This window comes from Pseudorasbora parva, chromosome 17, assembly GCF_024679245.1.
Source record: "Pseudorasbora parva isolate DD20220531a chromosome 17, ASM2467924v1, whole genome shotgun sequence".
Lineage (NCBI taxonomy): Eukaryota > Metazoa > Chordata > Actinopteri > Cypriniformes > Gobionidae > Pseudorasbora > Pseudorasbora parva.
The window spans coordinates 27,044,983-27,059,374 of NC_090188.1; the positions used below are offsets into that span (position 1 = coordinate 27,044,983).

Consider the following 14,392-nt stretch of genomic DNA (forward strand, 5'->3'; position numbering starts at 1 on the left):
ATTCAATGAGGCCACGGGAGATGAGGATTTGTGAATGGCAGTGAAGTGACTCAACTTCTGCTGGTGTGGTAGGTCACATAATAATAACAACATGGCGAATGTAACTGTTAGTCCGAATTACATTCATAATACTACAAAATCTATACAGAACATAATTTTTTAGCAAAGTAAAAAAAAAGTTAAGTGGGCCTAATTATTGTAGGCCTACCTTACGCCCATGTTGAAGGTAGCCATGATCTCCTGGTCCTTATATGTGACCCTGGACCACAAAGCCAGTCATAAGGGTCAATTTTTAATTGATATACATAATCTGAAAGATGAATACGGTTGATGTACGGTTTGTTAGGAAGGGATTATCTGGCCGAGATACAACTGGGTCTGCGCTGCGGGTAAAATGAAAAAATTCTAAATATTGAGGAAACCGCCTTTAAAGTTGTCCAAATGAAGTCCTTAGCAAAGCATATTACTAATAATAGTACATTTTATATATATTTACTACATATCTTCATGGAACATAATAATACTTAAATATATATATAAATAAATATACCTGTGCGACTTATGACTGGTTTTGTGGTCCTGGATCACATATGGTTAATTATCTTTAAGTACAATACATAATTACACACAATAATACATTATTATACACCAACTGTTGCATCAACAATAATGTGATATTAAATGGCTTCCAACATTCAGTTTTTTGTTTGTTTTTTTGTGTGAAAATCAACCAAGTGGCAGTAGGGGGTAACAAACGGAAATCATTAAATAGGCTACTCAACATGTGAAATCACATTTGATGCCAAAATATTACAATGATATTCAATGACTCCAAAGAAAGAGCGCTGTTGTGAAAACATCACACAACTGCAAATGAGAACCTTGTTGAAAATGTTTAATTTTCAATGAAATGACAAAAGCCAGGGATTATGCAGCTACATCCTTTCCCATGGATTACATTGTATTTGCATGCGCTAAGCATTTGTAAACCTCATGACTAATTTTGATCCCCTTCTGCTTACATTTTAACGGTTCCAAGTCTTTTGTGATCTCCAGCAGGCACACTTTTAAAGTCCGCTTTGAAACACAAACTGACATTTTGGGACTTGCAGCTGGTTTACAGCCGAAGCCAAGATACCATTGATATGTTGTAAATGTGGTTAGGCCAAAAAAACATAAATATGTGCATTTTAACAAGCCAGCAACTGGCTTAAGAGATAAACACGTTAAAAGACTACTGTCATTTCCAACTACTGCTGTTAAAACGAAATGAAGAGGCACCATGCCAGGGTCTTTAAGTAGGCCAGTCTTCAAAAATAAAAGTCTCTTACAGTACCTGGGTTCCCTCATGGACCATAAGTGAGACATTACCAGGTTCATTTCCAGAAACAACTGTTCTTTTACAAAATAACTTCCCCCATATGGTAGAAATGCATTTTTGAAATATTTCTTCTTCCACACAGAACTCTAATGTATTTCAATTCTTAACTGGTCTGTTCACATTGCAGCCTTGTTAAAGGAACAGTTCACTGAAAAATTTAAATTCTGTCATCATTTACTTTCCTAAGTTGTTCCAAACCTGCATGAGTTTCGTTCTTCTGCTAAACACAGAATATATTTTAAAGAATATGGGTAACTACTAATAATGGAACACATTGAGTTCCATAGTAATCTCAGTCAATGGGGACCTGGGCCTGTTTGGATACACATATTCATAAAAATATATATTTTGTGTTCATCAGAAGAAATAAATTCATACAACTTGAGGGTGAGTAAATGATGACAGAATTTTCCTTTTTGGGTGAACTATCCCTTTAATGGTTTTGTAATATTTATGTTTAACAGTGGTACATTGGATAGAAAACCTGCACCATATGTTGCTTTCTAAATGAGCAATAATCCACATGTGGACCTCCATTTGGTAAACATTAAGGTAAATTCTTCTTTTATTGGACCTGACTGTGAATTTTCTCAGTGACTGACATTAATTTAGCAAGTGCTGTCAACCAAAAAGTAAAAATGTTAACAAGTGTGGGCCAGCACCACAGGCACCCATAACAGGTTTTCCATGGAAACAGAAACAATGAAATGTTCTTCAGTTTTTGCACGCAGATACTGACAGATGAAGATCACGGCTAAATAATTTTCAATTAAACATTGCTCAATAACAACAGTGCAAAAACAATTAATTTAATTGAAATCCACAACTTTAAGCTTCTTGCTGGAATGTGGAATACTTGATTTTGATTAGTCAATCACAACGCCTTTTATAACAGGTAAGGCACTCACTCTCTTGTTTTTTACAAGCACAACTGGTGCCATTTTGTGTATCATTCATCAATTGTAGATTGAGGTTGTTTAGTATTAGGCCTTGTCCACACGAACACGGGTATTTTTATAACCGTGACTTTTTTTACACGGTTCGGCCTTTCATCCACACGGAAACGCAGTATCAGGTCACTGAACTGATAGTAACTGTGCTAACCATAGACAGTAAAAGAAATGGACCGAGCGTTCCCATTGACGTCAACGGCGAAAGAATGAAGTCAACCTAGGGGCACTCACTTCCTGATGGCTGAGTGAGCTGCGCAGGCTCAGACTGAGCTTGACGACGTAGATGTGACGTGAGCCTCCTGTCTGACAGCTGTGAGTCTTCTAGTAGATGTGGAAAGTGAAAGCTGAATCGCGTTGTTTAAATATTTTCACCCGTTGCTTTTGGCTCACTATCGGCTTCTCCCCCTTGACTTTATCAGACTTTATGTCTCCACATCCCCCGACTGTCTCATAGACAGTAAAAGATTGCCTGTGAGCGTCTCCTCAGGTCTATACGGTAATTTCTCAACTGTGCGACAGGGTCACGTTGGTTATGACGCAATCATTAGCCTATTTTTACAAAAACAGCTTCTGCAGGGCGATAGTGTAAGATACAAGGTAATGGAGCCTTTTATACATTGTCGTGTTTCTTTAGAAATAAACAATGGACAAATGGAGTCTTTAAACGTCTCAGATGTAAAGTTATTCACTGTCAAACTGACTCAAAAATGAATGGGAGTCAATGGGATGCTAACAGCAGGTGATGGCTTGGTTAGCAATGGCAGCCCCTAGGGGTGGAACGCTTTCCGAGCGCTAGATTACCCCCTTGGTGCTAACAGGGCTGCTTGCTATTGTTAGCCTACCGGAACTGGTAATAACTTTTTTTAGGCTTCTGATTGGCCAACATGCCTTTACGATTAGGGTGATATCGCCGCCTGCTGGTGTGGCATGCTCTTGACAGCGCTTGATAGCGGGTTTTTGCATTTTCATGTAGACAGAGATTTCTTTAAAACCGAGCATGTGTGGACGGGATTTTTTTTTTAAACGCAGGAGGAAAAACTCTGGTTATAAAAATAACCGTGTCCGTGTGGACTAGCCCTTACTATTACTGCCCCGTATTAGTCCAATGATGATGAAGAAGAATCAGATTGAAGCATATTTATTAAAACAAAGTAAACTCGAAAGTAGAAGTAGATTTCGAATCAGTAATGCGGAGCGTGTAAACCATTAATAATTCGGATTCAAATTTTGTGTAGTTAGCATTACCACAGGCAAAGTTTTAAAAAAACAAAACTGAAAAGGAAAAAAATGTCCATAAAGACGCACAAGGGTTAAATGATTAAACTACAGAGAAAGATCAAAGAACACTCTTTATAATGTTCAGATCTGTCAATCACATGCATATCTGCAGTGCACACTTGTCCAAACTGCCGTTTGAATGACGCCGTTAAGGAGAAGCTATTTGTATTCATGTCTATGTTGTGTTTGTTGTTTGTGAGAGAAATAATGTTACAAAGTTCACTCATGTATGTTTATTCAGAGCTCTCAGATACAAACAAAATAAACTTGCGCTCTCAAAAACTCGGTACAATAACACTTTCTCAGCAATCTTTCCCTAGCTCTCTGGACTGGCAGCGCTGCAGCTGTTGCTTGCGCCTGACTTAACCACGCCCCCTCCACCACATAATCTCATTTCAAATGCAAAGATGTCAGCCAATCACAACAGTGGGTGTTTTCACTGAAGACTCATAGCAGACCCGCCACATGAAACAGAGCATTCAAGCCAGAGGGTTTATATCATTATAGAAAAAATTCTATATTATTTCTGTATTATGACATTTTTTGATGTAAAAACAATATAAGTACACCTCAATATAAGTACACTTAAGAAATCCATGCCATGGGACCTTTAAATGATTATCCATGACAACTGATAGCAGTGGGAAACTAGAACAAAGGAAACAAGTGGCTGCAGGTAAACCTCAGCGCACAAAGGTACCTCATAAAACTGATTTCGGACAGCAAAATAAAGTAAGCTTTGTTGAAAACTAAACAAACATTTAATTATTACAGTAGTCATTTCTCAATAGAAATTACATCAGAAGTGTAAAACGTTGGTCAAAAACTTACATTTACATACAAACTGACCAGCAACCGCAACTTTTAAGTCTACGCCATCTTTCTTTTTCTTGCTCAGTTGTCTCCGAATGGAACGCATATGATTGTGGGATATCAAAGGCAGGGAAGGATACATCTATGCTGCCTTCAAAAATGTATCAGATGAAGGGATCTCAGGAGGCAGGAAGTTAACATTGGATTCGGACTTGCCTTGATGTGTGTCCTGTGAAGGCAGCTTTTCCAGTTTTCGAACGCAGCGAGCTAACTGAAAAGGAACAAACTAAAAGTCCTTGAAAATGAAATGAGTGCAAACGTGATAATTACTTTAATATTTTTCAATGTTTTTTTACATTGTAATGGACTTCCTTTTGACTAGAACTTTGAGAACTTTAAAGGTGCTGTATGCCATTTTTTAGACTAAAGCATAAAATAGCCATAATATAAAATAATATTTAAGTCCAAACTCAGATTCTACCCAACCTAAAAAGCCTCGACAATAAAAATATTGCGAAAGTATACATTAGATTAACTGATCCGCCTACAGTTTAAGGTTCAACACTTTCCATTGTCAATATTGCGCATTCCTGCTGCATATCCTCAATCTGGAAATCTTGTTTTTTTTGGACTGCGGTACTCATTTCATCCACTAGCTGTCCATATTATATACTGTACCTTTAAGATAATATACTGGTAAAAAATATAATGTCCACATATTTATTTAACTTATTATTTATTTATTTATTCGTTTGGTGAGTAAACACGTAATAGCTGTATAATTATCGCAAATAGCGCAAATGATGAATGGTTGTGTCTAACAACCAATATATAGCTTAATTTCCACAGCCATGTCTTATTGGCTCTGTTGAGATGGATCTCCTCTGTCGTCTGTTGTCTAAGCATGTCTCTCTCTGATATGGCTGTCATTAAATACAGCTGTCAGATGATATATTCTCACTTCTGCTCCTCCTTGGCCTTTGCCTGCATTGCAGTGGAGGACTATGAAAGGTCTGTGAAAATATCACTACATTGTGTTAACTTTGAAGGATTTGCTTTTTTCTTAATTTGTAGAAACCATCTTTGAAATCATAACAGCCAACTTCCTCATTAATGAAAAGGGGCATTAAAAGGCTCAAAGGTAGTTTCATTACAATGTCGAGTTACATCAGTATGGGTAAATATTGTGTCTATGCTTGACATTGCTGGTTGAGTTTCAGTTTACCGTCAGAAATATTTGCTTGTCTGGTTGCAGGGTTCAGAGAGCTCCTCAAACAGCACAGGTCAGAGGCAAGGGTGTCTCTTAAGTGTTCTGGATAATCACATGTGAATGTGAAAACATAACGTAGTTTCCTTTAGACTGGGTCGGAAGTTCAGTATCCTGAGGCAGATAAAAAAAGGCTTTCAGCTCCTCAACATAAACCAGCACCTTTGTGACACATGCACTTTTGACAGCTTGAGTTAACAGCTGAAACCTTTGCCATAGCTTTCTCAGTTACATGAAGTAGGAGAGTTTATCTTTGACATTCATGTTTGGACATGTCTTGTACTGACTCCACTCCATTGACCTTATCAGGTTCACAATTAGTACAGCCCAGTTATAATTTGAATAATGAATCAATTAATAGCAAGTCATGCTCAGTGGAAAAATATATAGATGCTCAAAAATGAATACTCCTAAGGTGTGGTATGCCAAATCCCTAATTTTCCTAGAACTTAATGAAGTTAATGACGAAACTGCTGTGTGCATGTGTCTTCACAGCATAGGAGCCAGACCTCCCACTGTGCCTAAACCACTGTTTTATATACGGCCTGCTGCTAGACACAATTTCGTGAGATTCCCCCCACCCCCCGCTCCCACCAACTGTCTGGTGTTGCCATTTCAGCATTAAATATTGTTGCCGATATACAGTATGTTTGGTTCACTTTATAACTTAAGCTGAATGCAGACAGACATACAGATGATAGATAGATAGATAGATAGATAGATAGATAGATAGATAGATAGATAGATAGATAGATAGATAGATAGATAGATAGATAGATAGATAGATAGATAGATAGATAGATAGATAGATAGATAGATAGATAGATAGATAGATAGATAATGATGGACGGACGGACTATCTCAGAGAGAGAGAGAGAGAGAGAGAGAGAGAGAGAGAGAGAGAGAGAGAGAGAGAGAGAGAGAGAGAGAGAGATCAAACAAAACTGCACTCATGTACGACCGTCAATGGAAAAGCTAGTAAATTGCTTGAATATGTTATATATGCGAGTATATCACCTGTGCAATGGCGACCTCTACTGGAAAATATTGCAACCTATTAAAACCTATAATGTTATGAATAACTTATTATATAGGTTAATGTGTTATAATAAGATTTATCAAGGAAAATAAAATATATAGTTTTAATTTCAATAGAATAAAAAATATATACAATTAAAAAATATAACACTTATAGGCTATTAATTATATACTTATATTAATAATGCTAGAAGTAGACATTTTTATTAATATTAATTATTAAATAAGAAAAAAATAGCCACCCTTTTTTGTCAACTCATCTCTTTTTGACATAGGAACAGGTAACTTTCCACATGCAGCTACAAATTTCATTCCCAGTCTGTCTTTGAGATTTAAACAAATCTGCTAAATTTTATAGCTACTGTAGATCTTGGTGTACAGAGCAGTCACATGTGCACAGGCTCACATGCAATAAACCCGCTGACGTTTAGAGGGGCTTTTTAAATCTCTCTTGTTTACAGATCTCATGGACTGAGCTCTTGAGTAATCACACTTTGGCGCAGATGTCACTAAATATATCCGCTCATAATAGCTGCGCAATCGTGACAGAGTAATCTAGTGTTTCTGCTTATTTACATGGCTAACACAGAATCATAGGATATGTTTTTCTTGTTAAGAACTAGATATGTCAAAAGCACTGTGTGTTTAATTTAATAATCGAGAGGCTAATTAACAAACTCTTTAATGGTAAAGTTTTGAGCCTTAAAGAAATAATTCACCCAAAAATATAAATTCTGAATCAAATCGAGGGGTTTGGTTAGCAAAATATCCATGTTAAAAACTTTATAAATTAAAACATCTAGCTTCCGGCGGAACGCCTTTCTTATTCAACTTACAAAGAAAGCGTCACGCCTCTAACGTTCAACGTAACGTTCAAAAGCTTGCGCTACATCCGACATCATACGCTTTTTTTGTACGTTGAATACAGAAGGCGGTCCACCGGAAGCTAGATATTTTACTTTATAGCATGTCAAATATGGATATTTTTCTTACAAAAACATATGGATTCGCTTTAAAAGGCCTTTATTAACCCCCGGAGCCGTGTAGAGTGTGTTTATGATGGATGGATGCACTTTTTAGGGCTTCAGATTTTGGGCTGCAATTTGCTGCAATTATAATGCTTGGAAGAGCCAGGACATTAATATAACTCTGATTGTATTTGTCTAAAAGAAGGTTGTCATATACACCTAGGATGGTTTGAGGGTAAGTAAATCATGGGGTAATTTAAATTATTGGGTGAACTATCCTTTTAATATAAATGACCACTTCTTTTGGAAGGTCACCAAGCACCGTCAGCACAGCCTCATTAATATTCATGAGCAAAGCATTCCCATTAGAAGGTCGCAATGCGATTTCACCATAACTATTATTACGATTATAACGTACAATAACTATGTGGAAATAAGTTACAGAGAGAAATAATTCAATAACCTACTAACAATATGATTAAAAAAATCTTATCGAATACAACAATACAAGTATTGTGTAATCGCCTTTGCCATAGTAAGAATCATTCATTCCTCGCCGGTGTCAAATCTCAATAAACTGTTCTTGGATCTGTTATTTTGATAACAATTAGGTGGAAGTGACGCAAGCTGAGGAGGGTGGAGTTGCGGCATGCGTGTTTGGTTGGTTACAGCTGAATGGAAACGAATACATGGAGCGCTCGTGTAGAAATACGATGTATGACAGCAAGCGGCTCTGCTTAAAAGAAGTCATCCTATCCTAGAGAGTTCAGAAACGACACGAGGGACAACAGTTCGCATCTTTCAACAAGACAATACCACGGCTGTGTTATGGTTTTGACATTTATAATATTTTTATAATTTGTAACATTCTACTTCTCTTTCCATATCAGAAGCTCATCACTGTTTGGAATAATTTGTACATGACTGTCTCTAATATAATCGAAGTGGAGGAGCCACATTTGGGGGACTGTAATATGAAAAAAGAAGCATCCGAATTATTAGGGTTTGTTCCGCAAAAAGATATTGTTTACAACGAACTTCTGCCTTATAAGGACAAACTAGACGAAGAGTCCAATGAAATTTTGGCACAGATCAAAGGAAACCTCGGTCGAGCTGTCCAACTCCGAGAGATATGGCCAGGTGTCTTGTTTTGGACGAGGAAACTTTCCACGTAAGTATTGAGAAGACATTAACTCATCGAACATTATCCAGGACATATCCTGGTGGTAGTTTTGTCTGCCAATGAAATAAAATTATGGGGTTCCTAGAATGTATGAATCACATGTGGCCTACGTTCGCTTACTCTGAATATTATAAACAGGAAATGTTATGTTCTGTATAGGCGGCTGTATTAAGAGTTACAGGGAACCCTAATGACCCCTTTGTGTTTAGCAGGATTTAAAGCAGGCTAGGGCAAATAATATCGCCTTTGCGTTTTAAATAGAGCGCTAATCAGAGTGCGCGCTGACTTCTGATGCGCATGCGTAGTCAACTTTGTTTTACTTGCGTCATTCAAACAAACGTTGTAGAAGATGGCTCAATTTGATTTTAACTGCGTGTAGGTTAAAATACCCAATTTCCTTGAGCTGTTCTTGAAAGGATACCCCTTTGTTGACAGTTTTGGCAACAACGTTCTGTTTTTGCTTTTAAAATGTGTATTAGTTACCTGCTTCAGCCTTCACTACAGTGAAGGTAAATAACGTGTTTAACAAGCCATATATTTTCAGTGATTGCAAAATGGCTTGTTGGTCATGTTTTTGCCACGAGTTCAGTGCTATTTTAAGAGCACAACAAGCACAAACTGTCACTGATGTCAGACTGCGTGTGACTAAGAGATGCAATACTCATTTCTGTAAACAGTAAACATGCAGAGAAATTGTCATCAATGTCATCCAATCCATTTGAGAAAGCCAAGACATATTCTTCCTCACTAAATCTATTCATGGATCAGATTGTCTGTCTTTTTAGTATGTCCAGAATGGATGCTATGTTTGGGAGATGTCCCACAGTCAGAAAAATTAAGCAATATATCAACCTTGTGGTGAATGTCATTCACCATTGAAGTCTGATCGCCCTTCCCCCTACGTAATTAAACCTGCGACATTTAATACATCACAAAAAACAATTAAGGATCATGCTGTTTATGCTACAAAACGTTATAGAATAGTGCATAAGTACATTGGGACACAGTCGTGTTGGTGTTAGGAGTTGTCTTATGTGCACTAAAGTGTTTAGGCATGGCTTTATTTATCACTGCCAGTCCAGAGAAAGCATATCCTCACAAAACCCTCTTGGCATGGCATTGGCTTTGCCAGCCTAAGCACGGATACTGTAGTATCCAGATCTGACCTAGATTATTTGATTGTGTCAGGTCAGTCATGAGTCAATTTCCTTTTCATTAGAAGGCAAGCTTTGACAGCTTGACCTAAATCTGCTAATTAAAGTGATTCATTTGGCTAACACATGTTGCTTTTATGTTCATATTTCAAGATGAAGCAATGGAGGTACATTGGAAGTTCATGGTCAATAACACAAAAACACTTTCAGTTCTAAAACTGATAATAACCACCAATCTGTTTCATATCATACAGCTCACCATTATAACGGTTAAATATAGTTTAAATAAAGTGTTACTATTTTAATACTAAAAAACCCACAATCCTTCCTTGTCCTTCAGATACATGCGATTATATGGAAGGAAGTTCAGCAAAGAGGACCATGTGCTTTTCATCAAGCTGCTGTACGAGCTGGTCACCATCCCCAAACTGGAGATCAGTATGATGCAGAGCTTCGCCCGTCTCCTTATCACCCTGCTGAAGTAAGAATGACTTTGTTCATGCCCTCATGGCTGTGACATCAACACTGGCAATAGGTTTTCACTAGTGTGGGACATATCTTTTTTTAGCTCAGTTTAAGATTGAACATTGGTCTGGGGAGTCTGCTCTGTATTTTCTACTGCACGAGAGGTGTGATTAACCAATCAGACCACAAGAGGTGTGATTAACGGGCAACGACCCATCACTTGTCATCATGTTAAACCCGCCAATAGCACGCCAGGCGGGTAAGCCAGTTTGTGACTGGTTCCCGCAAAAGTGTAACAGAAGCAGTAGAAATGAATGTACTGGTTTCCAGACTGAGTTGCCGTGCAAAATCAGATCACCGGTAGATTGGCCTGGGTGTACCCAGTCTACGGCATTTATATAGTAGTTTGAAAACTAGCCCAGCCATAAATATTGTTTTTCTTCGTGTTAAGCAGATTAATTTTATTCAAATAACACAAGATTATTTTAAAAAATCTTGATTCTGTATTGTTATTATATAAAATTATACAGTGGTCTGTCTGAGTAGTCTATTCTGATTGGCTGGAAGATGTGCATTTAAGGAACTGTATGTAAGATTGTGGCCAAAACTGGTACTGCAATCACTTATAAATGACTGTAGAGCGGTGTATCCACGCTCCCTTACTCGAGGTTGCCAGATTGGCTGCAGGATCCAGCAGGAACATGTGTAGCTGCAGCTGTGGTAACTAGAGCAGATCTGGCAACCCGGATGCTGAAACACTACTGACTTTGTGATTGGTCGATAGGTGGAGGGTGGAGCTTCAGGCCAAAACACAACATGTCAACATATGTTGTGAAATACATTTTTTTTACATACAATTCCTTTAAAACCAATTAATTAAATATTCAGGAATACAGAACTTAAGGCAACTTTTATTAATAAAATAGTTTCACTACTAAATCGCTACATTATATTTCTCAGCAACAACAACAAGGTAACATTGCTGTTTTTGAGAAATTAAACTCACAGCTTTATTGTTATGAGAGAGAGAGAGAGAGAGAGAGAGAGAGAGAGAGAGAGAGAGAGAGAGAGAGATGCTGAACAGATAGTAGTTTACACACAAATCTCTCATCTCTCTATCTTGATAATTAGTATAAATAAATGCTATAATTCATTCATTCAAATAAATGCAATCTTACTGCACTACTGTATCTCTGTGTCTGATTTAAAGCAGGCAGAATTCTCGATCTAACCAGCTGTAACTTGTAAAAATAAATTCCATTTTTATCCTTCCGATCAAATATTACATTGCAAACATTTGGGAAAATATTTTTAAAGTAATTTTTTTTTTAATGTAGCCATGTATTAATTGATTCTTTAACTCGCATCAATGTAATTATGACTGTACATTATCCCTTACAGATTTGTAATCGCAGAGTGGTAGAACAGCTCTTGAGATTTTAAAATCTTGTTAAAATGATTGTCTTCCAGGAAGAAGGAGCTGCTTTCTAGAGAGGACTTAGAATTGCCATGGCGACCCCTGTATGATTTGCAGGACAGGATCCTGTACTCAAAGACAGAGCACCTCGGCCTGAACTGGTTTCCCAGGTACATGCATATCCCATCAGACATGTTAATAAAAAGTGTATTAAAGCAGCAACAATATGCAATAAATTTGAAGGGATTTATTTGGTTTATCACTTAAATACGTGCATCTCCATTAAATAAAATATACTATAAATATGCTTATATAGTTACCCTAATAACTTCCATCTCAGCTTTGTTTTTTTGATGTCTATCACAGGGAATTTGCACACATCTTAGAACTGGTGCTAATGTTGAGCATCTCATAAAATGTTGTCTTAATAGACGGGAAGTGCTGAGTGTGCCTGTCTTTTTATCTCCTTTCATGTTCAGTTCTCTGCGGCCACGTTCTTCCTCTAAACACATACTCGTTAAACTTGCTCAGAGGTGGTAAGGACCATGTTACTTTGTTAATATTTAAAGGTGCACTCACAAATTTTTATTTCGTCTCATTTCGTCCCAGTGATCTTTCACTTTATACTCACTATGTTTGACTTTAAATGTATTGCTGTGGATGCATGACATTTTTGCTGGTGCACAAAAACAACGTCTGCTTGTCTTTTTGTTCCTTGTTGATCATTACTGCAGTGCATATTCTCTATCTCATTCTATACATGTCAGTGAAATGGATGTTTTTTGATTTATTTAATTAAGTTTCGCAAGATGACAATTGAGCAATTTGGACTTTCACATCCTTGACTGACTTATATTTTCAGATATGCTTTACCTATCCTGTATAATTAAGAAATTATTAATGGTAATATTAAAGATGATTATAAATAGCTTATCTTTTACTGTTATTTTCAATGTTTACACAATATGATAAGGGTCAAGTAAGCTTTTATGTAATTTAATACTGAAATTCTGTATTCTTTATAAAGAAAATATTACAAATATTATATATAATTACTGGCTGAACCTTTAGCAAATGAGATGCATGTCACATTGCACACAAAAATAAAGAACACCCTGACACAGGCTGTTGAACTGACACTGTGAAATCCAATGCTCTGCTGCTCTCACACCATTCAATAACACTCAGTTGCTCAATTGGAATGCCCAAGCCAACATGCAGTATTGTACAATGTTCCTGAGTGCATCGGACATCTGATACTCCAGTACCCTTGTTGGCTCTCACTACACGGGCTGCAGCAGTGAATTCCTACTGAGGATCACATTCTTTCCACTATGAGTCCAGAGGTGAAAGATTACTTTGGCCCATTTTAAAGCAAAGGTCCTTAGGTTCAGAAGCCCTGTCTGGGTGTCCATATCTGCTTTTTTTTTTTTTTTTTTTTGTGGTGTTGCTCACAGGCTTGTTTACATTTTTTTTTAAAGCTGTGTGATTTTTATGGTGCATGTGTTTGATGGGTTTCATGCAAGTGGTGAATGTGATTTGATGTTTTGGTATTGAAGAACAGAGTTTCGTGAAATAATGAAGCATCCTTATCCTGAGCATCCCCTCCTTTGAGATGCTCAGGATAAGGGGTTGATAACTTTAAAATAGATTTGCTGACCAGATTTAAACCTGCAAATAGGTCACAGATGGACAATCAGTCCAATAAAAACTCTACTTCCAAAAAATTCCTCTACCCTCAACTCATCCCTGCATTTTGAGATTTATAACAGGGGACAGAGGAGAGTTCTTGTAATGCATGAATTGGTCTAACAAGCACTAGTGTGTTGGTCTTGTTTATTGTACAATTGTTTGCATGGAATTTGCATGGTCTAGTGCTGGTCACGTTCAAGTTTCTCTTCCATTTGCAGCTCAGTGGAAGGAGTTCTGAAGGCCTTAATCAAGAACTGCAGGCCGTAAGTACTTTCTTGCATATCTTCAGAGGTGTAAAGAGCATCTGAAAACCATACTTGAGTAAAAGTAGATATCTTGCAGCGAAAATTATTCAGTTACAAGTCACCAGTTCCAAAATGACGAATGAAGTCTTACTGAATGTAGGCTTAAATATGCACTAGTATTCCTCACCTCAGAGACACAATAGGCTAAGCAATGCATTTGTGTAAGAAAAAAATCCATATGTAATACATTATAAAGTAAAATATCTAGCTTCCATGCTGGTTTCGGCATCATCACTGGCTGCAGACATGTCCTCATCTCATATATGAAATGCTTGCGATTCAGCAACTACAAAGTAGCCAAAAAGATACTTAAATACTGTAACTATTTATATTTGCTTAAATGCTATACACCATCACATATAGGTTCCTTATGCCAGACATATACTACCAATCAAACTAAATAAATCACATCACAACTATTTCCAATATTGATAATTATGTTTCTTGAGCACCTCATCAGCATATAATAATTTTTGAA

At 37.1% G+C, this 14,392-nt stretch overlaps 1 protein-coding gene across 2 annotated transcripts in view; it reads left to right on the top strand.

Moving 5' to 3' along the window:
- Positions 1–8,347: 8,347 nt before the first annotated feature.
- The window catches only part of psme4a (proteasome activator subunit 4a), a 30,618-nt gene continuing 24,573 nt past the window's right edge, over positions 8,348–14,392 (top strand). The window contains exons 1-5 of one of the 2 annotated variants that reach the window (XM_067421238.1): positions 8,348–8,869; positions 10,376–10,516; positions 11,971–12,087; positions 12,397–12,453; positions 13,828–13,872. In XM_067421238.1, coding sequence (XP_067277339.1) covers positions 8,619–8,869; positions 10,376–10,516; positions 11,971–12,087; positions 12,397–12,453; positions 13,828–13,872 — 611 coding nt within the window. In that variant the 5' untranslated portion in view covers positions 8,348–8,618. The remainder of the gene's footprint in view (positions 8,870–10,375; positions 10,517–11,970; positions 12,088–12,396; positions 12,454–13,827; positions 13,873–14,392) is intronic. The other variant, XM_067421239.1, reaches the window with a different exon arrangement.